Source organism: Plectropomus leopardus, chromosome 19, assembly GCF_008729295.1.
Source record: "Plectropomus leopardus isolate mb chromosome 19, YSFRI_Pleo_2.0, whole genome shotgun sequence".
Classification (NCBI taxonomy): Eukaryota; Metazoa; Chordata; class Actinopteri; order Perciformes; family Serranidae; genus Plectropomus; species Plectropomus leopardus.
Genome location: NC_056481.1, coordinates 16,146,243 through 16,173,156, shown reverse-complemented (window position 1 = coordinate 16,173,156; position 26,914 = coordinate 16,146,243). Strand labels below are relative to the sequence as shown.

The following is a 26,914-nucleotide window of genomic DNA, read 5'->3' as shown; positions in this document are numbered from 1 at the left end:
ATTTGATTTGACAATGCCAGTAGGGATGGCTTTTTTTTCTCTGGTCTTATCACCTCCGTCTTTGCAGTATTCAATAACATAGCCATCCAAGCCACCGGCTCCAATCTTCTCTGGGGCGAGCCACTTCAGGCTGCATGTACTGTCCGTGACATCATGCACTGTCAGACGTGTTGGCTCACTGGTTGGAGCTGAGGGTGACAGAAAGAGAGACTCACTCGGTTGACTGAACATGGGTGGATGCACAAAAGGAGGAAGTTGAGAAAGATGGACGATAGACGGCTGCGGTACGTACCAATAGGCATGAAGGGTTTGGAAGTGAGACTTGGTGGAGACATGCCGATGCTGTTGATAGCAAACACCCTCATCTCATACAGAATACCCTCAATCATCCTCTTAGCCTCATATGTTGTCGATTCATATACGTCAAAGTTGAGCTTTGTCCATCTGGAGGAGCCTTTCTTTTTCCTTTCCATGAGATAGCCTGAAGGGGGGAAACAAAGTAACCATAAACATGGGCAGAAATAATACAAGACACAATAAAAACAAGATAATTAAAGAAGTTAATATTCCATGTGCCCAGCCCAATAAATATGAAAGACTAAATACACCCTTTACCTTTGAGGGGTGCACCGCCATCGAATTTGGGAGCGTCCCAAATGATAGTGGCGCAGTCCTCTCCAACTGATGTGCATTTGACATTCTCAGGAGGGTCAGGCACATCTAAAATAAAATCACAGTTAGTTTTTATGTACATTAGAACAGTTTAAAATATGGACATTAGATAAACCATTTGAATACTGGTGAATTATAAACACAACATGGCACATCCAGGTGACATTAAGATCTTCACTTACCCACAATTTTCACAAATAGCACAGCCTTGTCCTCTCCAGCAGGGTTGGTAACACAGATGGTGTAGTTGCCCTCATCCTCCCTTTCTGCCCCCTCTATGACGAAGCAGCTCAGGTCCTTCCTGGCCTCCACCCTAACGCGCCCTTCTGTGTCTGTAATTGGCTAACAAACAAAGCACCATGAGGGGTAATTTTGCTAAGTAATTCAAAATTTGGGTGTTGTTAAATGTTCCACTGTTCCACGCTTAAATGTCACATTAATGTGACATTGAGGCAAAATAAGAAGCATGGAGTTGTTCCACAAGGGGAGAGACATATCCTGTTTCCAAAAAAAAAGGGTACTTTGACACCAAAAACATCAGGGACAGTCTATTTGTTTTGCACCCCTGTGCCCCTAACTGCCAGAAATTTCCATTGGCTGGGTCAAATCTCAACAGAACAGCAGTTTTGTTTTCTGGTGAGGTTGCATTTAACTGAAGCCCAGTGAAAGAGACAAAAAGGGAGAGGAGATTTAAAATAAGGCCATACTGCGCAACTGGTTGAGCTGACCTTCCACCATCCTGGTTGGCAGGGTCATGGTCATTTTAAGTGACCCTTTACTTGTCACATCCTTACTTGATCTCCTTTGGACCAAACACAGGTGGGCGCTGGCTCTCCTGTAATCTCCACATCCAGACGGAGCTTGTTTCCTGCCACCACAATGATGGTGTTTTGGGAAACCATGTTTCCGGTGGTGTCCAGGTGGATCTTTGGAGGATCTGGTTAATGCATAACGACAAAAAGACAAAATGTATGGATGTAAGTTTGGGATATGAAGATTAAAAAGAGTTTTTGAGTATTCATGACCTAAGATTATTCAAGGCTACCTACCTTGTCTGGGCACATAGTCGATCTTAATTTCTGTTTTGAGAGAAAAAAAAAGAGTTGACAGTATTACGTTGGCTGCTGGTGATTAATGCATCCACAATAGCACCTTTGTAATAATTCTTTCTCACCCAAGAAGTTGAGTTTGGCAGAAAGTGACAGGGCGTATCCATCAGGGACAAATGTGTAGTCTCCAGCATCCTCTGGCTTCACATCATCAATAATCAACCGATGAAACCTGAAACAAACAACAGAAAATATTTAGATGTGTTTGATAGTGAGTTGTGACAAACATCCTAAAAACACTTTTGAATCCACCCATTTGTCCTTGTACCTTCCGATGTGAGTCATTTTGATGCGCTCACTTGGCAAGACCTCCACTCCGTCTTTGTACCACTTTCCTGTGACCTTGTCATCAGACACCTCGCACTTGAACATAGCCTGGTCTGTTGCCCTGACTGTCAGATCAGCAATGTCCTGCAGCACCTCCAGTTGTTTTTCTGAATAAGACATTGGAAACCACAAGAGAACAGATCAGGCAGGAGAGAGGAGCGTGTGAAGGTAAGAGGGGAAGAAGGAGGATAAGGTTCATGATGGCAACATCTTGACACCCACTGCCACGAGTTGTTAGTTTATTTGTAAAGAGAGGCGTTAAGCCCTCCGGCGAGCTGTTAAATTCAGCTGCATCCTCAGCACTGCATTTAAATGACAGAAAACGCAGACTAAATATAGTAAATCTATATAAACTCTGCACACTGTATAATCGTAACAAACTAAAATAAACCATGTAATAATTATTAGTGTTTAATGCAGTTTTACATGTTTTATAAAATCTGCAATCACTAAAAACTGAAATTAAAGACAATTGTGAATATATTTTCCAGTGGTACCTTCCACCTCCAGCTCTCCTTTAGTATGCCCCCCGTTTGTCCAAGCATGGTACATTCCAATGTCATCCAGCGTAGCCTCCTGGATGATGAGAGTGTGCTTCTTTCCATCCTTCTTGAAGCGATACTTGGAGTCCTTGTCTTTGTGGAGCTCTATTTCCTCAAAGTACCTGGAAAAGAATAGGAAATGAGCACATCTCTTTGAGACACAACACTCTTAAATGTTAAACACTAAATAGTTACAGTGAACATGAGTCTGATGTACATTTACAAGATGTACTCTTGCTGCCATTCAGTGATTGCTGAAAAAAATGCTTTAGAAAATAAAAATGGGCTTTGCATTCATTAGATGCAACTAAAGAAAAGTCTGTTCTTGGTGAAGTTTGAAAAAATATATTCTTTTAAACTCTGAAATAAAATCACACACACCTTGAAATCTTAATTCATCTAAATTTCTTTATTTCTTAATTTGCATGCTAACCAATATCCATTTATTTGTTCTTTATGCTTGTATTTGTACTTGCAAAGACAGATTGTGTCACAATAAAATAAAACATAGACTGGTGCAGGAATGAGTGCTAAAATGTGGAAATGAATTAGCATTTAAGTACTGCTGGTCCCCTCATCTCAAAGTCAATGGGTTTTTAAATGTTTTGTTTTTTTGTTAGATGCCTAAAATAAGGTCTGTGGTTAACATGAGCTGAAGAGACTTTCACATTTTGTTTTATAACATAAAATACATAAATAAATATTCCTGACTTGTACATTTCGAAACCTTTATGTACCTTAAAACAGGCAGTTGCTAATAAGAGACTAAGAGTATCATTATGCCAAACATGGCTTTACTGGCTTGCTGTGATGGCAATTTGAAGTCACGTGACCTAAATGTAGCGCATTTATAGCCTAGCCTTTGCTTTTTATTTTTGGTGATTGCATTTAAGCTTCAAAAAAGTGGTGTTCATCTTCATTATCTTGCTGAAACAAAATGTGTAAAAGTCATAAATTTTGTTTGCCACAGATCTTATTTTCTGCAATAATCTGTGTCTTTAGCAGAATTAGTTCCAGATCTCTTTGTTAGAGGTGAATACACAAAATAGAGGCTTATCTTGTAAAGCTTGATTTATAAACAAAAAGACAATGATGCATCTTGTACTTAGAAAGAGGGCCAACACACATTGTGACAAAGAGTGCAGTGAACTGACACAAGGCTTCATGTCAGCTATGAGTTATTTGAAGGTGGATGCATGAATATAATGTGGATGACATCACCATAATCTAGGACGCATTAAGGAAAAGAAAGCTGTGCTCCCACAACATTATGACAACAGAAACTATGGGAACAAATGTTATTTATATATATATAAAAATGTTCAAGACTACTAATCTGCTATCTTTATTTTATATTAGAAATCTGTCTTTGTTTTCATGTTTGATTATAATGAGGATTCTTATATAGGTTTAAGGGGTTCAGTGTTACTTTGTTGTAATTATTCATTTATATTCATTTTTATATAATATACATTTACATATATATATATATATATATATATATAAAATTTATATTCATATTTATATACCTCTTTTTGTTAGATTCTCCTTCTGTGTCATGTCTGATTTCACTTCCTGCCTTTGTGTGTTTTCCCTCCAATCTTGATTGTGGGCCCTGCCCTGATTAGTTTCACCTGTCCCTCATGCAGTCATCTCACCTCACATCCTGCTCGCTTTGCATTTCCCAGTCAGTCTCTCCCTACATATACCAGCCCAGTGTTTTTGTTATTGTCAGTTCTTTGACGGTCCTGTGCCTAAAAGTCCTGCATATTTTTGGAGTGTGTTTCTTCGTGCTTTGGATTTCCTGTTTTTTTTTTGTTTTGTTTGGATGTTCCTTTGTTCCTGCCTGCTCTGGGACTACTTTCTGTAAGTTTAATATTTGAATATTTAACCATCCTATCACCTATTAATTTATATTAATCCTACATTTAGGTTCAAAACTGCTCTTCCGAGACTGTGACACTCAGTTATTAAAAGCAAGTAAAAAGTAGAAATTCTACAAGGTGAGGCTGGTGAATGTATGACTGTTAGACTGTATAGTACTGTATTGACTGCCTAGATTTACGGAAATGTCCATGTTTCCAGTGGTGATATGCTTCTTCAAAGCAATGCCCTTAAGTTGCCCAAGATTGATTGAGCCTACATATTTTCAAATGATAAATATACTGACCACATGACGTGTGCGCCCTCCTCTGACACCTCAATCTCAAACTCCACTCTTTCTCCAACGACCACATGATAGTCATCCATCAGCTTGGTGATGGTCACCGGGGGCTCTGGGAGCGTGAACAGGGATATTAAAATTCATAAATTCAGCAGGGCCACATTGTTTAAGGCTGAAGGGTTTAAAATTCCTATGAATAATGCCAGATTTTTATTCCTGATAAACTGTCAAAAAAAAAAGATGCCACACCTTTGACAAACACCTCTGTGAAACACTTGTCCTCTCCAACCACACACTCATAGGCAGCATCGTCAGCCAGGGTCGCCTTATTGATGGTGAGGGTTCTGATATTCCCGGTGGCTTCCATGATGTACCTTGAAAAGTGACAAGTAGATTTCAAGTTAATCTTTATCACTGTCACTGACATGTTTCAGTGCAAATGTCTTCAAATAATCATGATTAAGAAAAAAAAAACTTCAAGGAATACTTCACCCCCAAAATTATCATTTGTTGCTCAGTTAATCAACCTGTGTTTCCTTTAATTTGGTGAATGCAGAATCCCAAAACAGATCATTTTTGATAAATTAGAGGGCACGGCGTTTAAAACATAGCTCATTCTCGCATCTGCAATATACACCGCTGGTCGTCTAGTTGCTTCCCGTTGACATCCTGGCATATGCTTTTGTTGCCATTACATAACCACACACAGCATAATCCCACTTTGTGCTTGTGTTGACATCACAGTAGCTGCATCCCAGAATGTCAATAACAGATGCAGAAAGATACCCAGAGCACGATATGTAGACGTGGAAGTCCACTGAAAAACATCAATATGTGACGACTTGGGATGAGAACGTGTTAAACAGTAGCAAAACTATATCAAAAACTTTCATTTTCACATTGTTACGCACATACATGTAGCACACCATTTTAACACTTAATGTCAATCAATGGAAACCACTAGCAGAGTTGAAACGCACATGCTTGTCCTGGCACACTACTCGAATGAGGTAGTGTTTAAAAACAGTAAGGTTTCAATAAAAATACATGCGTTTGTAAAGTACAGAGTATACGACTGGATAAATGTGACTTGGATTACACTGCACAAGTTGTGTGAGAGTTTATAAACAGATGTTTTTATAAAGTCTTGCTGTTAAACACGAACCCTTTTACTCCAATTTATCAAGAATGCATGCCATTTCTGGATTCTGTTGTTTGTGTTGAGGCATGAAAAAATAGTTTTCCTCATAAATTCAATGTAACGTGGGGTGAGTAATCGATATACAAATGACAGATTAATTTAAATTGGAACTGAGATGATGTCAATTATTTAAAAAAAAAAGACTTGATTTGTATTGAACAGACTATTCGTTTTCACCTAAGCCATAGACTTTTCTCACATGCAGACTTTCAAATTTAGAAGTGATAGTTGTTTTTCTTGCGGGGTATGGATGATGGGGTGGGGGGTTGTATCTGCACTGGTTTACAAGAGGCATAAGATGCCTTGGCAGCACGACTTGATCAACCCTATGGGAGGCTCCGTGTGACAGCCTAAAAATAAAAACGTGTTGATAGCAACATCGTTTCTGATTATGACTGTGTGGCCCAGATAATTTTAGCTCAGTATTTTTAAAACACTGCCCATCAAGTCCATCTCAGCTTGATGATTAATGTGATACAGCCTTACGCTTCTGTCTAATTAGGCAAACTTTTTGCATGAAGCTTAGCACAGTGAAAAAAGACACTAAAAATGGCCTATGTGAACTAATGATAATTGGTGTGTGTGTGGTTATGCTTCTAAGGCATGTACTTGGCTGAGGGTTTGATTTCCTGGCCGTTCTTCAACCATTTGACCTGGACATCAGGGTCAACCACTTCACATCTCAGGACAATCTTCTTGCCCTTTTCCACAGAGTAGCAAGACTCAAGCTTCTTCAGGAAAGCTGGAATTGCAGATAGAAATGGTAAAAAAAAACAAATAATGAAAATGGTTCATGAAAACTTCCCTTATCTGATATTCCGTGTCCCATGTCATGCACCTGTCTTCTTCCCACTACCCTCCTGTGATGTTCCTTTTCCTCCTTAACCCCTGCTGAAATTAAATCTCACCTCCTCATTTCAATGCTCCTCTACTCTACTCTCCTTCCCACCCCCCCTTTGCTTGACACAACTTACCCTCGCTATGCTTGGGCTCGACCTTCATCTTCTTCAGTCGTTTCAGCATGCCCCTCAGGTCAGTGATGCCATACTCAAAGGCGATTTTCTCATACTCGCTTGGATGGGCATTCTTAAGCAATTCCCACACGTCGACTTCTGGTTCCTCTTTTACAGGTTTCTTTCTGGAGAATCAAAAATGATTTTTTCTTAAAGGAAACTATCATACTGTCTGCGTGATAAATTTGCAAACCAAATAATGCTTAACCATTGCTCACTTCTTAGCAGCTTTCAGCAGAGCACTAAAATCCAGATCTCCCTCGTCCTCTCCAGCATCCCTGTGTGTATAGAAACAGACATATAGTTTACTCTTATGCACTGTTCATAAGTATCCTCCTGAGAACTGATATTTGCTTGTATGCATTTCAGTTTCACCTACTGCTATATGGGATTATTAGGACCTCTTATGTATAAACAACTAAGCATTGTCTATAAACTGTGAGTAGTTTTGGGGGAAAAAAGATGGCATCATATAGGGGCAACAGATTTATTTTTAATAGTTACAAGTGTGTAATAATGTACAAATTGTTTATTTCAGTGTCTGTCAAATTGGAAACAATGTAACATTTGCTGAATGTTTTGTAACTCTATGGGTTATCAGTCACTGTTAATGAGGAGGGGGAGGGGGAGGTGACAACTGACTTTCGTGCAGCAGTCCGGAGTTCGCTTCCCATGTGGATGTGTGTGTTTGCTTTTTTTCTACACTTTACTACGTGCCTATTTTGCCTAAACCTAACCATCTCTGATTTTTTGCCTAAAAATCATCATTGCCCAATCATCGTGACAGTCCGCACTGTTGTTTAAACATAAGCATGCTGCTTCATCCCACCACATGTGCATTTGTTGACATCATGTCAACGGCTGCGTCATCCCACCATGTGCATTTGTTGACATGACCAGAACGGCATCCCGGAGCGTTAACAGCTGACACAGAAGGATACCTAAAACGTCATGAATAGATGCAGAGGGTCACTGACAGAGCTGCGCTAGATGACGAGATGGGATGAAAATGTGGTGCTAACTCAGTATATTTTTTTCTTTTTCTTTATTCCAAGCTAGAAATGTTCTTTTTGTCTGTAAGGCCAATTTGTCAAAACTTATTTAGCCCGTGTGACATGCTGCGATAATACAGTAATGAAGTCTCGATGTCCTCAAATGAGTACTTCCTAATTAACAGCGTCTTGGCTTGTTTGCTATGTTAAAATTGGTCAAATTTGTATGCAAATCAAACTACAAATCATTAATGAACAAATTTCAACCATTAAATCTGATCAGGTTTTGAACCTTGTTCGCTTTTGTGTTGGGATGTATTGAAAACTGACATGGCAGAAATAACTGCCATCTTGTTTTTACATGCATTGTGTATTTTGCTTTTGCTTCCACTAGACGGCATAAAGGTGTCCATGAATGATGACAGCAAGTCCAAGTTCAGCAAAATTAAGTATAAGGTGCAGCAAACCCAAAATGTAATGTCCTAATATAAGTATACAGGGTCACAGGATGGTACAGCTAAAAAAAGTAATGTATCACAGGTCATAAATAACCCATGTAATCATGAGCCAGTAATTTGTGTAGACCCAACGTAATTGGAAAGGCTGCGATGACATGACCAAACCACTGATGGCAATAAGGAAGTGGTATAAAGACTGAAAGTCTGCATATGGAGGCAGGTTGGGATGCTGGTTGGATCACTAACCACAGGACTCAACCCCAGAGGAATGGTGTTCAGGACAACGTGAAACCAAATGACAAATAAGTTATTTTAAGTTACGTCATCGTAATATTTCTTTTCTTAGACCTAACCTACATAGCTTTGCCTGCTTACTAAACTTTGTAACTTTGGGGTAAGTACGTAACATTGCAATGTCATTCGTGGTCCGCTAATTTGTTAGATATCATACAAAGCATTATATGAGAGCAGTCATGCCTTCTGATATGGCATATTAAATTTACTATACTGTCATATACCACCTGTGCTGAGAGACACATCCAGACACACATATTATAAATAGTCTACGTATGCTTTTCCCCTCTTGTGTATTCACACAAGTGCTTATACCACTGAGAGAGGCTGAAATGCAAACCGCAATGCCCTTACGCTCTCTTGAAGGCAGACAAAATATCTTCCTTCTGCTCCTGCTGTGCAGCTGTAACGAGAGAAGTTGCAGAGAATGCACATTAGGGCTGGATCAGATCAAAACATCAGCATGTATGGAATATGTGGCAGCCTCAGCAGGCCAGAGTCTGTTTTCACTCACCCTCAACAGTGATCTCAAAAGTGGAGCTGTCACACTTGTCTTTTGCCGTCACTTCGCACCTGTAGCCCCCAGCATCTCCAGCAACGACTTTGATGATCTTCATTTCATAAGTATAGATCTGTGGGGACAGGGGGTTGGGGTGGGATATTATTTGATTATTTCTCAGTAACTTAGTTATTTCAGAGGAGGATCAGATTCTCTGTCTAACACACACCTTAGTATTCCTGTCATAAGTTTCCTTGAACTGCATGTGTTTTCCAGCCTTGCTGCCAAGGTCCATCCACTTGCCTTTCAGCCACTTCATGGTGGGTTTCCTTGTCAGGGTGGTGGAGTCAACCTTGGCTATGAAAGTGATATCCGTCCCTGCCATGCACATACGGCAATTAACTCATGTAACATTAGGTAATCAGGTTACACAATGGATTGTTAACATTTTATGTCATCAATCCATTTATGTTTCTAACCTGTAACAGCAACTACTTCCTCTGGGGGCTTCTCAACGAAGAGTCCAGTGAGCTCCGTTGACCCGGGCTCTGAAAAGAAGGAGAAAGGAATTAATACTCTTACACTGGGAAAAAAAGGCCTTTAATGCGGTTGGCAACGTCCACAGTGTGCAGCAAACCAAAGTGCAAAGGACACAGTGAAATGCTTGGACATTTTACAAACAACTGTGAAAAACTCTGAATCACACCTACCCACACAGACTGTGTACATACAGCATATTTAAAACACAGCAAGCTCTTAATAATAAACCAACACCATTTCCAAAAGTACAAAAAGACACAAAAAGAGGGATTGTATGACAAGAGAACTGTTAACAGCTGACAACATACATGAAAATAATGTTGCATTTACTTGCTCAGCTCCAGGGTAGGTTATCTTTACCATATATTCAATCAAATCATACCTTAGCATTTCATTAAGCTATTTCAGAACAACATATCAAAACCAGCTGTATCATTGCAGAGTTTACCTGTATTTATTGTTTTTCTTGCTTATCCCAATTTAGGCTGTTCTCATGCACTGGTTGTACGTATTCCTAGGAAAAGTAATGCACCAGAAATCGTGTGTAACTCTTGTAATCATGAGTCACTTTATTGAGTAACTTTATTTGTCTAAACCTAACCTACATAACTTTACATCAAGTTCATAACTGTTACATGAAGACTCTCTTCATGTTTGTTTTCCCAAATCTTAACCAATGTAACTTTACTTGGCGAAGCCTAACCTATTGAACTGAGTTAAGTACGTAACATGACATTAAGTATGTAATGTGACGGCGCCCATCCACATTTGTCTTCCTAAGCCTAACTTGCGTTTAGTACGTAATTTTACTGCAACTATGCAACGTGATGACACCATTCGTTAGACACCCATTGGATAGTTGCATTTATTCTGTTGCATGTGCATTTTTGTAGGATACCGTACAAACCATTGTATGAGGATATGTTGCATAAATGTAATTATTTCTTACCGTTTTCATGATTTAAGGCACAATTAGCCATGTTCTGGCTTTTCTGGACCATTAACATAAGACTTATGTGATTTCAATCTACTGTGCTATAGTTTTGTGGTTTATTAAAGGTTAAAAGAGTAGCATAAAAGTGAAAGTATTACTATAATGAGTTAATGTACTGTACTTTTAAGCAAGGAGGTTTGTCTTTCCCAGTCATAACAACATATAAAAGTCAAAGTTTTCTTGTATGTTATGTAACAAATGAGACGTTTAACACATATGATGCTTCAGAACACAAAGTCATCTGACCAGTAACACCATTTACGGAACTCCAAACACATACAAGGACAAGAGAGCAATATGGATGTATCTCACGTATTCAGGCAAGCAAAAGGTCCAATGATACATAATCGCTTCAGCAAAGTATCATAACCAATTATAAGGTCCAGAATGTGTCGATGAACTCTGACTCTGCTAAGTATAAATCCTCTAGCTAGTGCACCTGTTGACCTTCATACATCAGCACTTTCTACCCATATCAAAGATTTAACATTCAAGGTGCAAATCGGTAAACAATGCACACTTGGTATTAACATTAGCATCTAGATAAAGTCATAGTGCAAAACCTTGCTTAGTTTTATATACTAAAAACATCCTTCAGTTTATAGTTGACCCCTAACAAATTCAATAAGTTAATTGGGCATGATATTTAACTAACACATAACAACACATAGGATGCATACATCTGCATTTCATAACAGCACATTTGCATGCAGTAGGTAGTCACAGTCCCGCATTGTGCCTCCAGCTCGCCCTTACCCTCCTCTGCAGACTTTTCTTCAGCTGGGAAAAACAAACACCCCCGTTTAACATATGGAAGTATAACGATTTGCAGTTATACTGTACCATAAGTCAGTGTGAACTCGTGAGGTGAAACAAGGCAAGTGAACAGCAATTACAGAATGATTATTATTCTGTAGAATTATTACATTATTACACCACACAGTGAAATGCCACCCAAAAACAAAAACAGAATCAAAATCGTGAATGTTATCAATCAAGACAGAAAGTAATCAAATGTGTTGATTACTGCACTTTTTTAATCACCAAACTTGTGAAGAACTGAAATCACCATGATTACTTCTTTTGGACTGATATTGCAAAAGCTGCTTGTCACAAAGGAGGCAATTACTTCACTCCATACAGAGCATGTGCACCCCAGGCCAACTAAATAAACAACTGAAGTGTGACTTAAATGATATTATGTTTATTATTTTGTGTTCAGGGCATCAATCTGTTATGAATATAATAATTTGTATCAAAGTTTTCACATTTCTTTCTCAAGAAACTGTACATCGATACTCCTATGACATTCTAAACGTTTCTAATACTGGTGCAAAAAAAAAAAAAAGCCCTAAAACAGTCACAGATGGCCAAGAGATGATAATCCCCACCTACACACACACACTATACCCCAATGGTTTTAAACAGCCTTGGTATAAAAAAGCACTTCTGACACAGGCATTCCACTCTAATAGACCCGCTAACGGCAAACTCAGCATGGTGCAATTCCCACTCTGGAGGCAGAGGGATCAAACAACTTCAAAAATATCAAACCAGCACCAATTTATCGTAGTCACAATGTCCTCCTACAAGGTATATATATGATTCTTTGTCATTAAAAACATATCCCAAGAGTAACTTAACATGATTTCATAACCCTACGGTTAATTACTCTTTGTATAAGACTGTTCCTAGCACTAAAACTGGATATAGATTGCCTGACGTCTGAACCCGGCACACCAATGAAAAGTCTCCTCGTGTTTCCCTCTGAACTTTCCTCAGCTGCTGTCTTTGGATTAAGCCTCGCATGCTAGCCATGCTACCAACCCACTAAAATGTTGAATTGAATCTCCTCACCATGTAAATTGAGCATTTTGCTAAACCTAGCTTGCCCAAAAGAAACAGTGCTCCCACTGTGGGATGCACATGGCTGATAGTCAAAAACACACAAGGTGTTTCTGTTGTGCAGGGTTTCCACTTGCTGAGCCCTTTTACTTCTTTGTTCCATGCTCCAGTTTCCCCCTAATCATGCTCTGCCACCCTGCTTGTCTTCTCTTTTAGCTTTATGTGCTGCAGCTTATGCGAAGCTTAGTCTGGAACATCTGCAGAACAATATACCTTTCCTCCCTCTATGCTACTGTACTGCAGGAGGAGCTTGCAGAGTCCAACATTTTGTGATGGGCATTCATGACAAGCAAGAAGGTTGATGAGATGTATACTCTGTATTTGGGATTTGTAGATAGCAAAGAAATGATGTGCCCTGCTCTCCCTGTGATTGGGTTGTACTAGCTGTCTTTGTTGGTTGGATTGGTTTGGTTTAGGAAACAGTGTGATTGCTTAGGGTTAGGGTAAAAATGTCAGGGTAAGCCAGTCAGAGGCAGAGTAAAGCCCTTTGCACACTGAGACTGATTCATGTTGTTGTTGAATTTGTTGTGAAAATTTACAATACAAGACACATTTGCTCCCTTGCTTCTCCACTGGAGTTACCTTCCTGGCTGTCTCCACCTTTTCCCTGCGTCTTGCACACCACACTTTCGCTTTGTCTCTCTGTGTGTGTGGTCCACATCCTCCTCCTCGTCATCATTATCCTCCTGAATATTACTATCTGACCTGTTAAAAGTGAGCCGTCTGAATTATGAAAAGATTCAGTGACTCTCTAAAGTCATTTACCAGATGCGAAAACACAGAACATCAAACCCTTTCCAAAAACTTTTATAATGGACCTTACATTTCAGAGTCAGTGTACAAATGTGATTGACACAACGTGAGGTTGTATTTATTTTTTGATGTGCCACACAAAAAACAGACTTGGTGTGCTGTAAGGCAGAGTAAGGTTTCCTATCCTAGGAAACACACATTTGCACACCGTTAATGCTAATAAGTGAAGTACATAGGTGAAGAAGCATCCTAGAATCATTGCAGGACCCATTCCCCAAGGGATTTATGGGAGTGACTTCCAGGGCAGTGACCAAAGTTAACATTTAATGACCTTAACCTGGCTGCTTGACCCATGTCTTCGGTCAGCAGGGCATATTTCTCCAGCCAACCTCCCTAAGATAGCAGCCTGGTTGCGAGGACACAAAGCTGCCACGCCACCTTTGGAAGTGTCACCTCTCCTCTGCATACCCCAAAGTCCATTATCCAAATTTCCCCACCCTGACTGACTAGCCTGAAACGGAAGCAGTCATAATGGGAATTTGGCTATCCCTCTGGTAAAGCCACCATAGGCTTTACCAGAGACGTACAGAGCTGAGGAATGCTTCAGACTTGTCTTCAACATATCATGAATGCAGTATGCACTGCATGCAAGATTCAGAACTTCTCCGGGCGCCCAATAGGGCACCTGATAAGGCACCCGGTAGAGCGGGTGTCTTTGCAGCAGCGACCGCAGGTTTGACTGCAACATGTGGCCCTTTGCATGCATGTCATTCCCTCCCTCTCCCCTTTAATGCTTAATCAGTCTTAAAAAAAAGAAGCCACACTCAAAAAAAGAAAAAGATTCAGGACTTCTCAGTTGCTTCTCCCACTGCTGGTTAAGCATCAACCAGGTGTCCAAGTGGGGAAAAGGAAAACATTGTTAATGTCACTATTCCCCCTCAGGCTGAGCAAGTACAGGACATTTCACATAATATTTGAAGGGCACCACAAAGAAATAGCAGCCTTCAGCTCCCTGATGTCCTGACACGTCTATAACCCTTCTCAATCCAATCTACCTCTAATCGGTCCAGATAGTCCAACTCATCGCTCTGGGAGCTATGCCCCTGAAAGGTCGTGGCAGACAGGGACAGCTTTGTTACGATGTAACAGATCTTGAATTTCACTTGTAAAACCTGAGTTGTGGCAAGCAGCCCAACATTTTCAGACAGCTGACTTATGAATCACACCGCATGACTGTGATACACAACTGTGGTTTAGTTGGTAAACCACCAAAAGGATGAGACATGACCCAGTGTGTCTTTTCCTTGTGCAGTTTGGAGGCATTTACTTTGATGTGCTGACTGTGATATCTAGGATGACCTCACAGCTTGAGCTCTCCTTGCAGTTTCCCAGTATAGCCTAATGTTAATAAAAGTGTCATCTGATTAGATGACACTTTATTAACATTATGCTTGGTATGTTCATAGCAACAGCTGCCATTGTTCCACGATGGCTGTGACACAGAAACCCCAGCTGTGTTTCCACTCTCGTTGTTTAAACTGCCAGAGGGACAGAGGCAAAAGAGGGTTTCATACCTAGCAGATGGAATGGGAATGGACAGCACTCTTCATATGGGGAAATAAATTCTGAACTGCTGAAAGAACATAAACAGCATGATTTGTTCATTATGTGTCTGTCAGCTGAGAAGGATAGCATTAAACGAGTGAGACCACTTTAATCAACTGTTTTATTCTTTTTGACACAGCCAAAGATCTGGTGAGTTGAAGGCCTGATGTGTGGCTTATTCTGAGGGTAACCACTGCACAGCTGTAAGAAGCTGCAGGCTCCGAGAGGGATTTTTATCAGGGATTTTCATGGGATCTGTGGCATATGAGCACTGAGGCAAGCAGAGCCACCCTGCATTCTTACTATACATTTAACATTCACGCCCATGACGCAGCATATGACGGCAACCTCGCCAAACTGCTGTATCTTGCATGCTCGCAGTGTTCACACTGGCACCGTTGTTGCTGCAACACTGCTGCAGAGCTGCTAGTACTGTATTTCCACAATTATAAGCACATATTCAACTTATATATGAAATCGTGCAAGCTCCTGTACTGTCAACAACACGGACGTTCAAATATTTTACAATAAAATGCCTTGTGTCAACAACTGACGGGATTCTGTCGACAGAAATGTTATCTGAAGGCTTTTATTTTGAAAATGTAAATGGAAAAGGTTGAGTAAAACAGATATGTTTCTATTTCCTTATGTCTGTGACAGATAGAGAAATTGAAACTGATGTAAAGGGTGGTATATTGTCAATATAATTGTCAAAACACCATTTTCAGTCTATTTCTGCTAACAAAAAAAAATTAAAGAGACTCCATTTCTCTAGGTGTGCCGCAGTGGAGAAGCAGCTTGAGCAGCGCTGCTAACGCAGGCAATGTGTCTCTGGCATTAGGATCTCGATCACAGCAAAGACAGATTAAATAAATAAATAAAATCAATCAGTGTTTGATTTTGGTAATGTTGAGCCCACAGTTAGAAGAAAAGTTGTACAGTTCACAGTTTGAAGAAAAGAGCAAAATAAGAACCCTGTTTTCACAAAAGCCAAAGAAGGCTGACATACAAAATTTTGGGGCCATAATGGCTCCAGAGGTAGAGTGGGTCGTCCACTAATCAGAACGTTGGCGGTTTGATCCCTGGCATTTGAGCAAGATACTAAACCCCAAATGTGATGTGTATTAATGTTTAAACATACTAACTAGCAGGTGGCACCGTGTGCGGTAGCCTCAGCTGCCAATTTGTGAATGTAAGGGTAAATGTGACAAGTAGTGCGAAAGCACTTTGAGTGGTTTAATGACTAGAAAAGCGCTATACAAGTGCAAGTCCATTTTCCCTCTAAACATAGAAAGCCAATTTGTCATGTCGTAATTTCAGTCCGAAAATAAGTAATCAGAGAGATTTCAAATAAGATAAACCCAGGTCCACTTAACACGTCATATATTATGTGACATCTCGACTAGCACATAATACCAAAATTATACATGTTATGTTATAAACACACAAACCATACTTTTGAAAGGGCAAAAGTAAATTATCAACCGACACTATAAACTGTAAACGTTGCTCTTTCCTTACCATCCCCATCGGTGTCTGTGTCAAGGAAGACAAGGAAGCAAACTTAACTGAAAAAAGCACCTATACCGTAGGAAGCTAATGCTTGTCGTTGTACAAGAGATGACATACAGTTGCAACAGAGAACAATAAACAAACAGAAAACAAACGCACCATGCACCATCACCTTTCCTAAAATCTCCAAAATCCAGTTCAACTCACATTCACAAGTTGAAGTGTATTCCTTTATCATATTTAGACCATATAGAAACCAGAATGTAAAATACAGTATACATTTGTATACTGTTCTCAGAAAAACAACGGTAAACTGTAAAAACAAACCATGGCTAAGTTCACACATAACATATACTTTAAAGTATATGTATATATCAGTTGGATGGTGAAAAACAACATAATGCATTCCATGTGAAATGTCAGTCACTGACTAGCGCGTAAATTATATTTTCATTTAAATTAAATACATTTGCATACAATGTCATGTATTTTTGCACTGTTCAAAAATACATAATGTAATGTTCTGAACGTCACCTGACGCAGACCTGAAAGATTTTTTTGTTTTTTGATTAAACATAAAAGTGTCATGCAGATACTGTAATTTCCAAACAGAGTGGTAAATGTATGCACTCACGTGGATACATTATAATGATTATATAGACGCACGTATTAAACTAGAACATTCACTCTACAGGATTCTTCCTTACCTCCATCTGCAGGGAGACCATCTGAGAGAAAACGAATGAAAATTAGCTCCCAATATATTCTCTAATTATTCACTATGTCTAGTCATAATTGAAGAAGCTGAGGAGAAAGTTAATAGAACATGTGTATTATTCCCTGACGCTAAGAGGTGCCTACCATCTGTCTCTGGCTGTGGCTCAGCTGCACAAATAAAAATCATGGTTAAGTGATTGGAAACAGAAAAACTATGAGACCTGGACGACATTCAAATTGGGAGCATCTCCGGATAAACTCAACCAAAACACATAAAACAGAGATGACTTGCTCACACTTCACATGCCTGAGGTAAAATGTAACCCAAAAGGTCATTCTGAGAGTTCACAGATGTGGAAAAAGCATCCAGTTGCAGTCAGTCACTGTATATTAAACTCCACACAGATGGCTTGTCTGCTTCTGTACAATCCAAAAGTTGAACATGCTAAACATGTTATTTTTTCCACCAACAGGAAAGGGAAACAAGAACATTAATTCCCATTAGACTGGTCAACACACAACAACAAAACAGGAGGAAATAGATCCACATGATGCATTGATACGCAGTGCATACATGTGCATGACATCACATCGCCTATTTATCACGTTCGACTGTTACAATCAACATATGGAATACAACCACACACTTGAGATGTAGTTCCACATATGACGCATGCTGTAGGCTAGCGCAATGCAAACTAACTGAATCAAAGTGGCATAATAATCACATTATCCTCCTTCAGCTGCTTCATGTTGTCTCATGTGATGTGATTGACTTCCAGACCTATCGTCTTGACTGCGTAATTGCTCAACTTATTATCTATAGCAAAACCACTTGCTCTGTATTATTCACATAATTACCCTGAATGATTAGTTCAAATGCATTTCTCAGCACTCGACTCAAACCCACTCCATGTCACATATTAACACCATGTGAATGCAGTGAATCAATTAAAAGTCACAAAAACGGGGAAAAAAAGATAAAGAAAAGCATTATCCCTCACCCACTTCCGCTGCCTCCTCTGGGGCTAAAATTAGTGGATATTTTTGTTAAACATAGCAAATGAAAAGTAATACCATGGCAGCCCGATTGGAAAACATATATTTAATACACTCCAACAGCTGAACAAACAGATTTTATTGGTGTCTAACACATAAATCCAGATCGCTATCATATGACCACACAAATAAAAACCAAAGCGTTTATCTCAATGTGCTGCCTGCATCATTACATCCTTTTAAGACAGTTGAGTAAACAGCTTCAATAATGTGATAATGTACAGTACAACAGATCCTCGGTGAAAATGCCTGAAGGTGAAATTATAGAAACATACATAGCACGCTGGCAAACATGAATAAAATCCAGTTCATAAATGAATAATTGGTGCATGCTGACAACACATCCTCAGAGAGTCGAAGCTTGTGTTTGCCTGACAGAGGCGCTTGACGTGATACGGTATGTGGGCAAAGTGCAAACGTGAGACCTATAATCAAGTCACCATGTGATAATGTAAGGCACACAAAAGGTCAGTGGGCAAACGCTGTGGAGCAGTTGACTTACCCTGCCCCTCCGGTTTAGCTGAGAATTAGAAACAGAAGAAGGAGATAATTAGAAACCATATTTATACACAATTAGACATATTAACGATGGACCTGCCTATTTACTTGTAAAACTATTCATTTGTTAATTCAACATAGAAAATGGACTGTCATGTTATGTTCAAAACTAGCCAGACAAATAAATTTGTCTTTTTTTAAATTGTTTAACCCTTTGAAGGATGGATTGACATCATTTTTTTGTGCTGCTCAGACACTTTTCACAAGTATTAAAAACAAACATACATTGAAACCTTAGCAAAATGGTTTGATTTCAAAAACACAGGGGAACTGTTATGATAAATTTGGCAAGAAATGTCCAACAAATTACGAGAAATAAGTGGATACTTAGTCATTTCATTGTTTGTATTTACTTTACTTTTTCTATCCTTTTTCTTTTTTTTGGGTTCATGTTTTGGGCAATTTCCTAGGTTTTTTAAAACAGATTTCCTGCTACTTTTTGTGTCATTTCTTCTCAAGATGTCTGTTTCCTTATTCCCATGTTTTTGTGAGAAATCAAGCTAGTTTGCGCTGGTTTCAAAGGGTTCTAGGCGGATAAAACAGCATCATCTGTGATATCAGCTGGATGTTGGTTTCAGACTGATGGCTTTATATAAAATAGTCATTTCAATAACATTTTAAAGTGTATCGGATTTTATGGCAAAGCTAGTAATCTTTGCCCATAAATCTAAAAGACTAACCATTGGGTAAGAGGATACATTCTATAAAATGGCCACCCTTGAAATTTCTATCTAGCCACCTAACGTCTGGCACAAATCATTAAAACTGATATCTTGACATTATATCTTTTCAGCAACGCCATGATTATGTCATCACCCACCTATTTTATAACTTTACCACGCCTGGCAAGACGGGTTATTAAGGCTAAACTGTTGCAGTTGCAGAGGATGGCACACAGTCGATTTGAGTTGTTGAGGACTAAATCTGGTAAAAGGAAATTCTCAACGGAAATAGATGCATATAATATCCTCAACTCCTCAAGTGTCCCCCTGGGGGCCTCTGCAGGAGCTGCTAAAGGCCAGGGACGGTGTCTTATGACCTCCCTGAAGTCATGCCACGTTCTCTGATGCTGCGCACAGTTTCCTTGAATAGTCAGCCCCAGCTGACCTTTCTTTCTTTACTGGTCATTTGGGGTTTGTCATAAAAGTCTTGCTGAAATAGGTGTCCTGAAGATTACTTGTATTCACCTGACTATGAGGGGAATTATATTTTTATCCCTCTGTTCTGTCGAGATGCACAAATGTATGCTTTATCGTTTCTCATATGGCAATGTTGACAGACTGGACTCACCTGGGTCCTCATGCAAACAGGTGATGTCTTATTAGCACTGTCTTCAGTACTACAATGGCATTTAACTATATTCAGCCCACATGGCTTCTATGTAACAAACTACATCTCTGAGATCTAAGTAACAAACGAGTAACAAGCTAGTTACTTACATTTTCGTACTCTAAAACTTTGGTGTAAATACTTCACATCCCCAGTGAGAGGATTTAACACCTGCGTTGAGTGTAAATCTGCATCAGCATCTGCTTAGTCAATCCACTCGGGGTGAGAGTCTTGATCATCTTCAACAAGTTTGTGATAAAGCGACTTCTGAGCAGCTGTTCCTCACAGTTTAAATGTTCCCCTCAGAGACTGTCTGTGGTTTTTGTATATTGGTTAAGTTGAGTTGTTGTAGATGTAAAATAATTAGTAGATATGCTTGTTGGGTGCTTTTCCTCTTGTTTGTTTCCTTAAAGGAGATTTCTTCCTTTCATTTTCTGCCTTATTTTGTTGCCAGTGTACGTAAGCTCCCTGTAGAGTTTTATACTGTATATATTTGTCTACAGTTACCTTGGGTTTATTTCTAGATGCATAATGAGTAATGAATATTTTTTGTAGTGCAGGTTCTCCATCCTTAATGATATTTCCGAGGAGGTTAATTTAGTTTCTGCAGGTCTTCACCTCAATGTTTACCTCTGAGTATTTACAACTGACAGCTTGATTTACAGAGTGTGCAATGACCCAGACATAAAAAAAGGTATGGGGCAGCCCGACCTTATGAAACCCTCGCCAATCTCTAAACAACACGCAACAATGTTTATGAAGATATCTCAGCAGGACATGATTTAATGTACGTAAGCTTTGATCTGCTATAATAAACAGTTTTTAGTGTGCAGTTTAGATCACTGAGGAGTACAACAAAGGACAAAACTAAGTGCATCAGCTACAATCAAACAAACTGCTGCTGTCAGGCGCAAACCTCCTATCTCCAAAATTACTATTTTTCAGGAATAAGAAAAAAAACATTGTGCTTCATCATAAGCTTGTTTTTTAAATACATTTAATTGGTTGAGAAATGGTAACATCCACTGATGTACGGGGGACCAATAAAATTGATATATGGGCAAAAAAAAAAAAAACAAAGGGAAATGTGGAGATAAGAGGTTTGCACCCAACAGTGACAAAATGCTTTTAAAATGGAGAATCATTTTCTTTGACTTTCACTCTACTTCAAATTTGTAAAATGGTTTGCAACCTGAAACTCCTTTTTACATTATGTAAAAAAAACATTGTATTTAAAGCACATAAGTATAATTTTGACATAAGCACATAAGTATTATTATATAATTTTAAGGACCAATTTGGTTCAATGAAGGTATGTTTAGGATTTAGGGGCATATATTGGCATGAAAATAATATGATATTGATAACTATGTTTTTAATAATCACATGAAAAAAAGATTGTGTTTTTTTTTTGGGGTTATTTATTATCGGTAACGGTTTGCATTTTTACGTTTTTGCTTTTTTTTTGGCTTGGGCCACCATAGTTATCTTACACACCTGGAACATGTAAGAAGTTTTAGTGTGTTGCATTCTGCAACCTCATGGCTTAATGCCACTAAATACTGCACATAAACCTTTAAGGTATCACAACACATTCTCATCCCAACTTATCAAACATTGCCACTTGGCCAGTGGACTTTAACATCTACATACGAAGCGTCTGGTACCCTCCTGTGTCTGTTGCTGAGGTTCTGGGACGCCGTTTTACTTGCATTGTGTCTTTTCAAAATACACTCCCATTTTAGTAAATACAGTTTTCTGCTCGTTAGATGCATACAGTCTTTTATAAAAAATAAACTTACTATGTTGGTAAATTATGTTGTATTTACATTTATTTTTCTTGTGCAACAAAAGCATGTTGTTAGGTTTAGAAAAAAAACATCATGGTTTGGCGTAACATTTATACGGGAAGCTAACAGTGGCCTCCTGAGTGAAAGTGGGTGTTGGACCCATCCATCTCCCGTCCTGCTTGCCCTACAGAGACTTTTCAGCTCTTTATAATACAGTCTCACCAGCGGCATTTTAAAAATGACACTATCTGCCGGCATATCATTGCGAAAGGTGACCACCGGTGGAGTTATAAACTGATGCTACCCGGCAGTGGGTCATACTGGTGCAAACAGTATAAACTGACACTGCCTAGAGACCACCACGAAAGGTGCCTTTTTGCGTCAGTGTCTGACGCAAAATTCACTTACCAAATAGTAGTATCTGACAAGCTGGGAATGAGAACGAGCGAACGATTAATAAGTGTTAGCTACAGGTTGGAAATTATGTATTTTGTACGTCTTTCAACCTCTCATTGTTTAAAAAGTATTAAAAGAAATGTCAATTAATATTAGAGTGGCAGCAGAAAATAGCTTCTTTCTTATATTAGGGTGATTGAGCCTTCATGCAGGCTCCACTATCCTCGAGAAGGTTAATCATTTCATCATTTCATGTCATGGTATCAGATAGATGAACAGCGTTGGATAAACTTCACAGAGCACTTTTGGTTTAACTCGCCCTCATCAGGTCACAATGATGAAAGGAATTACGACCATGAGTCACGCCATCACTTCCCACCACCAACTAGCAAAGTGTCATGTGCTTGATTGACTGCACAGGAGCAACATCACAGTCAGGAGGGGGCATCAGGCCTGCTGACCATGAGGGAACTTTCTGGATGGAAGTGATTTAGATTACATAATGATTTATCTCAGGCGGGACTGCATACGGGTTACAGCAAAATCTGATCCGCTCGGGTGTGTGAAACTCTATGAACTTATGTGGAATAAAAAAAACGTAGTGGAGAAAGGTCAGGGGTTATTGCTGAGTATTTTTAGCAGTTCGCTGAGGGTGGGTTCTGGCTGCTAAGTGAAGCAGCACAGAAAATTGTTTTAACTCATCTCGAGTGTAAATACGGAAATAATTCCTAGAGTGGGAAAATAAGTGGTAGAATGTAAGTAAAGGGTGAAAATGTGTCCCTTCTTATTCACAGGATTGTAATAAATCACATTTAGTTGTTAAAATTGCAGTGGCTGGTTATCTGACCCGCATCAAAGCTTTGCTGTTGAGTCGGGCTTGGAATGACAGAGCAGTGGGAGGTGCAGACATACAGTAAGCAAAGTAGGATCATATCCATATTACACGGATTAACTCTGTAGCTGTATATGGTGAAAAAAAAGAAGGGCCTGGTTATGTTTCTAGGATAAAAATAAAAAGGGCCCTGCTTAGATCTGTAATAAGATTTGGGACAGGGACAGATACAAGGAAAAAGAACCAAATACTGTGCAGTAGAATTTATAGCAATGTGCTAACAAGTCCAGCAAAGCCCATGACATTCAGTGTTACAGCACCAGAAATTAGATGGCTTGAAAGGCTCAACACTCTTTCCACAAAATCTTGGCCTGTTAAACTGAATTGCTCTAACAGACTCATCCACTATGACAGTGTCTTGTGTTAGGTTTCTGTCAGAAGAGTGATTTAGGGCCACAGAGGGTTAAAGTGGAGGATGGGCGGCTCCACAATGGACCGACAACTATTTATGAGAAAGTCACAATCATCCTTGCGTGCCAAATATGGATTCTATGAGAGGAAAATTTACTTCGGAAATTGAAAAACAATCATGAGGGAAAGAGAATTATTCATTTTTTTAAGACTATGGGAAAATCGACAGGTTTCTTGCGCTGCATTCAGATGCCTTTCACAAGCATTTAAACTTTTCTTCTGTAAAAACATGGGCAAAAAGGCAATTAGCACTTTGACAAGAAATATCCTGCAAAATTCAAGAAATTTGTAAAACCTTGAAAAACAATCATGAGGGAAAGAGAATTATTCAATTTTTTAAGACTATGGGAAAATATAAAGTTATAATAATTATTATTATACAATTAAAATTATGTTATAGTAAGGGATTATGAAAATAATAATTATTTATTTATTTATTTATTTCCCCCCCTTTTCTAGATAAATTTCTTGCTCATTTTGAGTTATTTCTTCTGAAGTTTCTCATCACATTTTTTCAGGTTTCAAAGGGTTAAAAACTTTAAATCTGCAAAGGTATATAAAATCAGACTCTGACTTAGTGTAATAGTTAATTTCCTTGCAAATACAGGTTTCAGGGTTAGGGTTGATGTACTTGTTTATATATTCACCCACTGACAAACTGTGAATATTGTATTAAATTGACCACAGATTTAACTACTGTAATGCACGTGAGGCAAGTCGTCTACACTAGCCATCATGACACATTACTCCCATACAGCACAGACATATTGCAAATAGCTACAGCAGTGATTACGCAAGTACTTTCTGTAGTTACTTTACCGCTACTGTTTGTGGAAGCTCTGTAGTTTAGTCAGCAAGACGGCAGTCTGTCCAGGCTGATGTTAGTAACATAACCGTGATTATGTCATAGCAACTGGCTTTGTGGTTATTTATGGCCTGTTAAAAATTAATTATGGACAGATAACAACAAGGAGGCAAAGAGGCAAAATGTGCGCCCTTATGGGATGCCAAATCTGTTTAGCCACCGCAATTTAAATGCCATTATGTGTTGGCAAGGGGTGAGAAAACAGTCTGAAAAAAACTATAAGTTTGGAGTATTTTTTCATCAAATTTTAAGTTATTTGGTTTGACTTAAGGTTATGTTTAAGGTTGGATTTTTTAAATCTTATTTTACTTTAAAGCATTTAGTCATTCCGTGTTAAATATTACTTCATTACCCAAATGAGGAATTGTGTTAAACTGTCTTCTAAATGAAATCAAACACGTTTCAGTTACAGTAAGCGATGAAGTCATCTGATATTTTTTGTTTTCCTCCTTTGGACGTCAAAACGCCATTGCAGTAAACAAGTACTGTGGGTCACATTGGGTTTCACTTAATACCAGTCTGAACCCACTGAAGCTAATTATTTCTCCCTCAGACCATTAGACTGATTTTTAAAGTAAATCACTTTCATCTAAAACTGATTTTGTCATTTTGTCACAACAGCTTGCATCATGCTGTTCCCCAGATACACCCAATCTCCTTTTCAGAACTAAATAAATGTGTGTTGTTTTTTTTTTACCAGCTCGTCACTCTCAAACATAAGACAAAACATAAAGAACTGATCGTAGATATAAACCAAAATGCAGTCATTCTTACCAAAAATCACAAAAATGACATTTCATACAATCCATCAATTTTTGCAACATCCTCAGATATAAAGTATTATATAACTATTGCAAACATATAACTCCAAACACACCAGGCAACCCAAATTCAAGCCTCCACATAACCACTGAAACCCAGTCTCCAAACTCATTACAATGAATTATACTTTCACAAAAAGTATCTGCATACCTGCAGGGACTGGCTCAGGCATGGTTATTCCTGTGTCTTCGCCTTGCTGCTGGAAAACTGAGGGCTTGTGGTGCTTATTCCTTTTATTTCTCCCCCCTCTCTCTGTTATTCAAAGCTCTCCTGGCACTCAAGTCACCCACACCCTCCAGTGAGTGGGGAGCGCAGGAGAGACTGACGACACCCTTAAGGAGTTCAAGTGGGGAAGCACTCAGACTGAGAGCGTGATAAGGTGGAGAGACAAGAGGGTAAGACGATGGCGAAAGGGGTCTTACACATTTATGATGAGATTAATGGACTGACTTAACCTGTCGGGTGCTAATGTTCGCTGGAGAAATACAGAATGCACTAAGATTACCAACAAGTGACTCAGTTTTTCAACACTGTATCTGGCACCTTCTGATGTTAAACCAGTCTATGCTCATCACCTCTTATAACGCACATTAAGAGCAGGATTTGCAAGTGATTTTTTTTGTAGGATTCTTTTAGCACACTTAACTGGATAATACACTATTTGCTGCATTGGCTGTAGATTTGAATCCAAAAAAAGGCAGACAACAAAGTATATGAGAGGCAATTTAATCTACTGTGTTATACTGATGCTTGATACATGTGATACCTTTTGAACAGCATTATCTGATGAAACATGGGTCATCAGTTATCGCATGTTGTCATCCAAAAGTCTATTGAAGCAATAGTACATGACAGGCCATGGTATGTTGTGTTTATATCACAAAGACCACTGTTTGTGCAATGCAAAGCGGCCCGACAGGAAGCGGAATAATGTATCAGCCCCTTATTTTTGTTTTCGTGACAGATTGATTTCATCATTTAGCTATTAATATTTTATTAACTGGTATGTTGCCATTTATTATGCAACCACTAAAGGAACTAAGTCAACTACTTGCAGCTTCTGAGCTATTTAACCCGGTCTGACCTGGCTGATACACTGGCTTCAGTGTTTTGTACAGAAAATAAATCTGAAGGCTCCAGTTGCAGTACAATCACAATATTTATGGTAAGCTAAGGTAAGGTAAGGTAAATTAAGTTGAGGTTAGGTAAAGTAAGGTATACCTTGTTGTCCCACATAGAAATATGCTTTGGACTTAAAGCCGCTGCATCACACAACATATACACACACATTTATAGTCATACATACAAACACTTGCCTTTAAGTGTCTGAATTCATTCATTCAAAAAAAGTTACAAATAAAAAAAAACAATAATAAAACCAGATTAAAAAAACAAAAATCAATAAGCCAGTTTCAGACAGTTAAATCAGTTTGCAGTATTCTGGTCCCTTAGCCAAAGTGGCTTGATGCTGTTTAGTATGTTAATGGAGGAGGGA

At 38.9% G+C, this 26,914-nt stretch overlaps 1 protein-coding gene across 2 annotated transcripts in view; it reads right to left on the bottom strand.

Annotated features, from left to right (window-relative positions):
- mybpc2b (myosin binding protein Cb) overlaps window positions 1–25,696 on the bottom strand; it is a 30,623-nt gene extending 4,927 nt beyond the window's left edge. The window contains exons 1-21 of one of the 2 annotated variants that reach the window (XM_042507976.1): window positions 25,570–25,696; window positions 18,859–18,876; window positions 17,288–17,308; window positions 9,751–9,819; window positions 9,501–9,649; window positions 9,287–9,404; window positions 9,127–9,175; window positions 7,247–7,306; window positions 6,990–7,153; window positions 6,625–6,757; window positions 5,064–5,188; window positions 4,821–4,926; window positions 2,606–2,772; window positions 2,050–2,215; window positions 1,847–1,953; window positions 1,722–1,751; window positions 1,467–1,609; window positions 855–1,014; window positions 616–720; window positions 293–481; window positions 54–188 (exon numbers count right to left, since the gene is read on the bottom strand). In XM_042507976.1, coding sequence (XP_042363910.1) covers window positions 54–188; window positions 293–481; window positions 616–720; window positions 855–1,014; window positions 1,467–1,609; window positions 1,722–1,751; window positions 1,847–1,953; window positions 2,050–2,215; window positions 2,606–2,772; window positions 4,821–4,926; window positions 5,064–5,188; window positions 6,625–6,757; window positions 6,990–7,153; window positions 7,247–7,306; window positions 9,127–9,175; window positions 9,287–9,404; window positions 9,501–9,649; window positions 9,751–9,819; window positions 17,288–17,308; window positions 18,859–18,876; window positions 25,570–25,591 — 2,236 coding nt within the window. In that variant the 5' untranslated portion in view covers window positions 25,592–25,696. The remainder of the gene's footprint in view (window positions 1–53; window positions 189–292; window positions 482–615; window positions 721–854; window positions 1,015–1,466; window positions 1,610–1,721; window positions 1,752–1,846; window positions 1,954–2,049; window positions 2,216–2,605; window positions 2,773–4,820; window positions 4,927–5,063; window positions 5,189–6,624; window positions 6,758–6,989; window positions 7,154–7,246; window positions 7,307–9,126; window positions 9,176–9,286; window positions 9,405–9,500; window positions 9,650–9,750; window positions 9,820–17,287; window positions 17,309–18,858; window positions 18,877–25,569) is intronic. The other variant, XM_042507977.1, reaches the window with a different exon arrangement.
- Window positions 25,697–26,914: the final 1,218 nt, after the last annotated feature.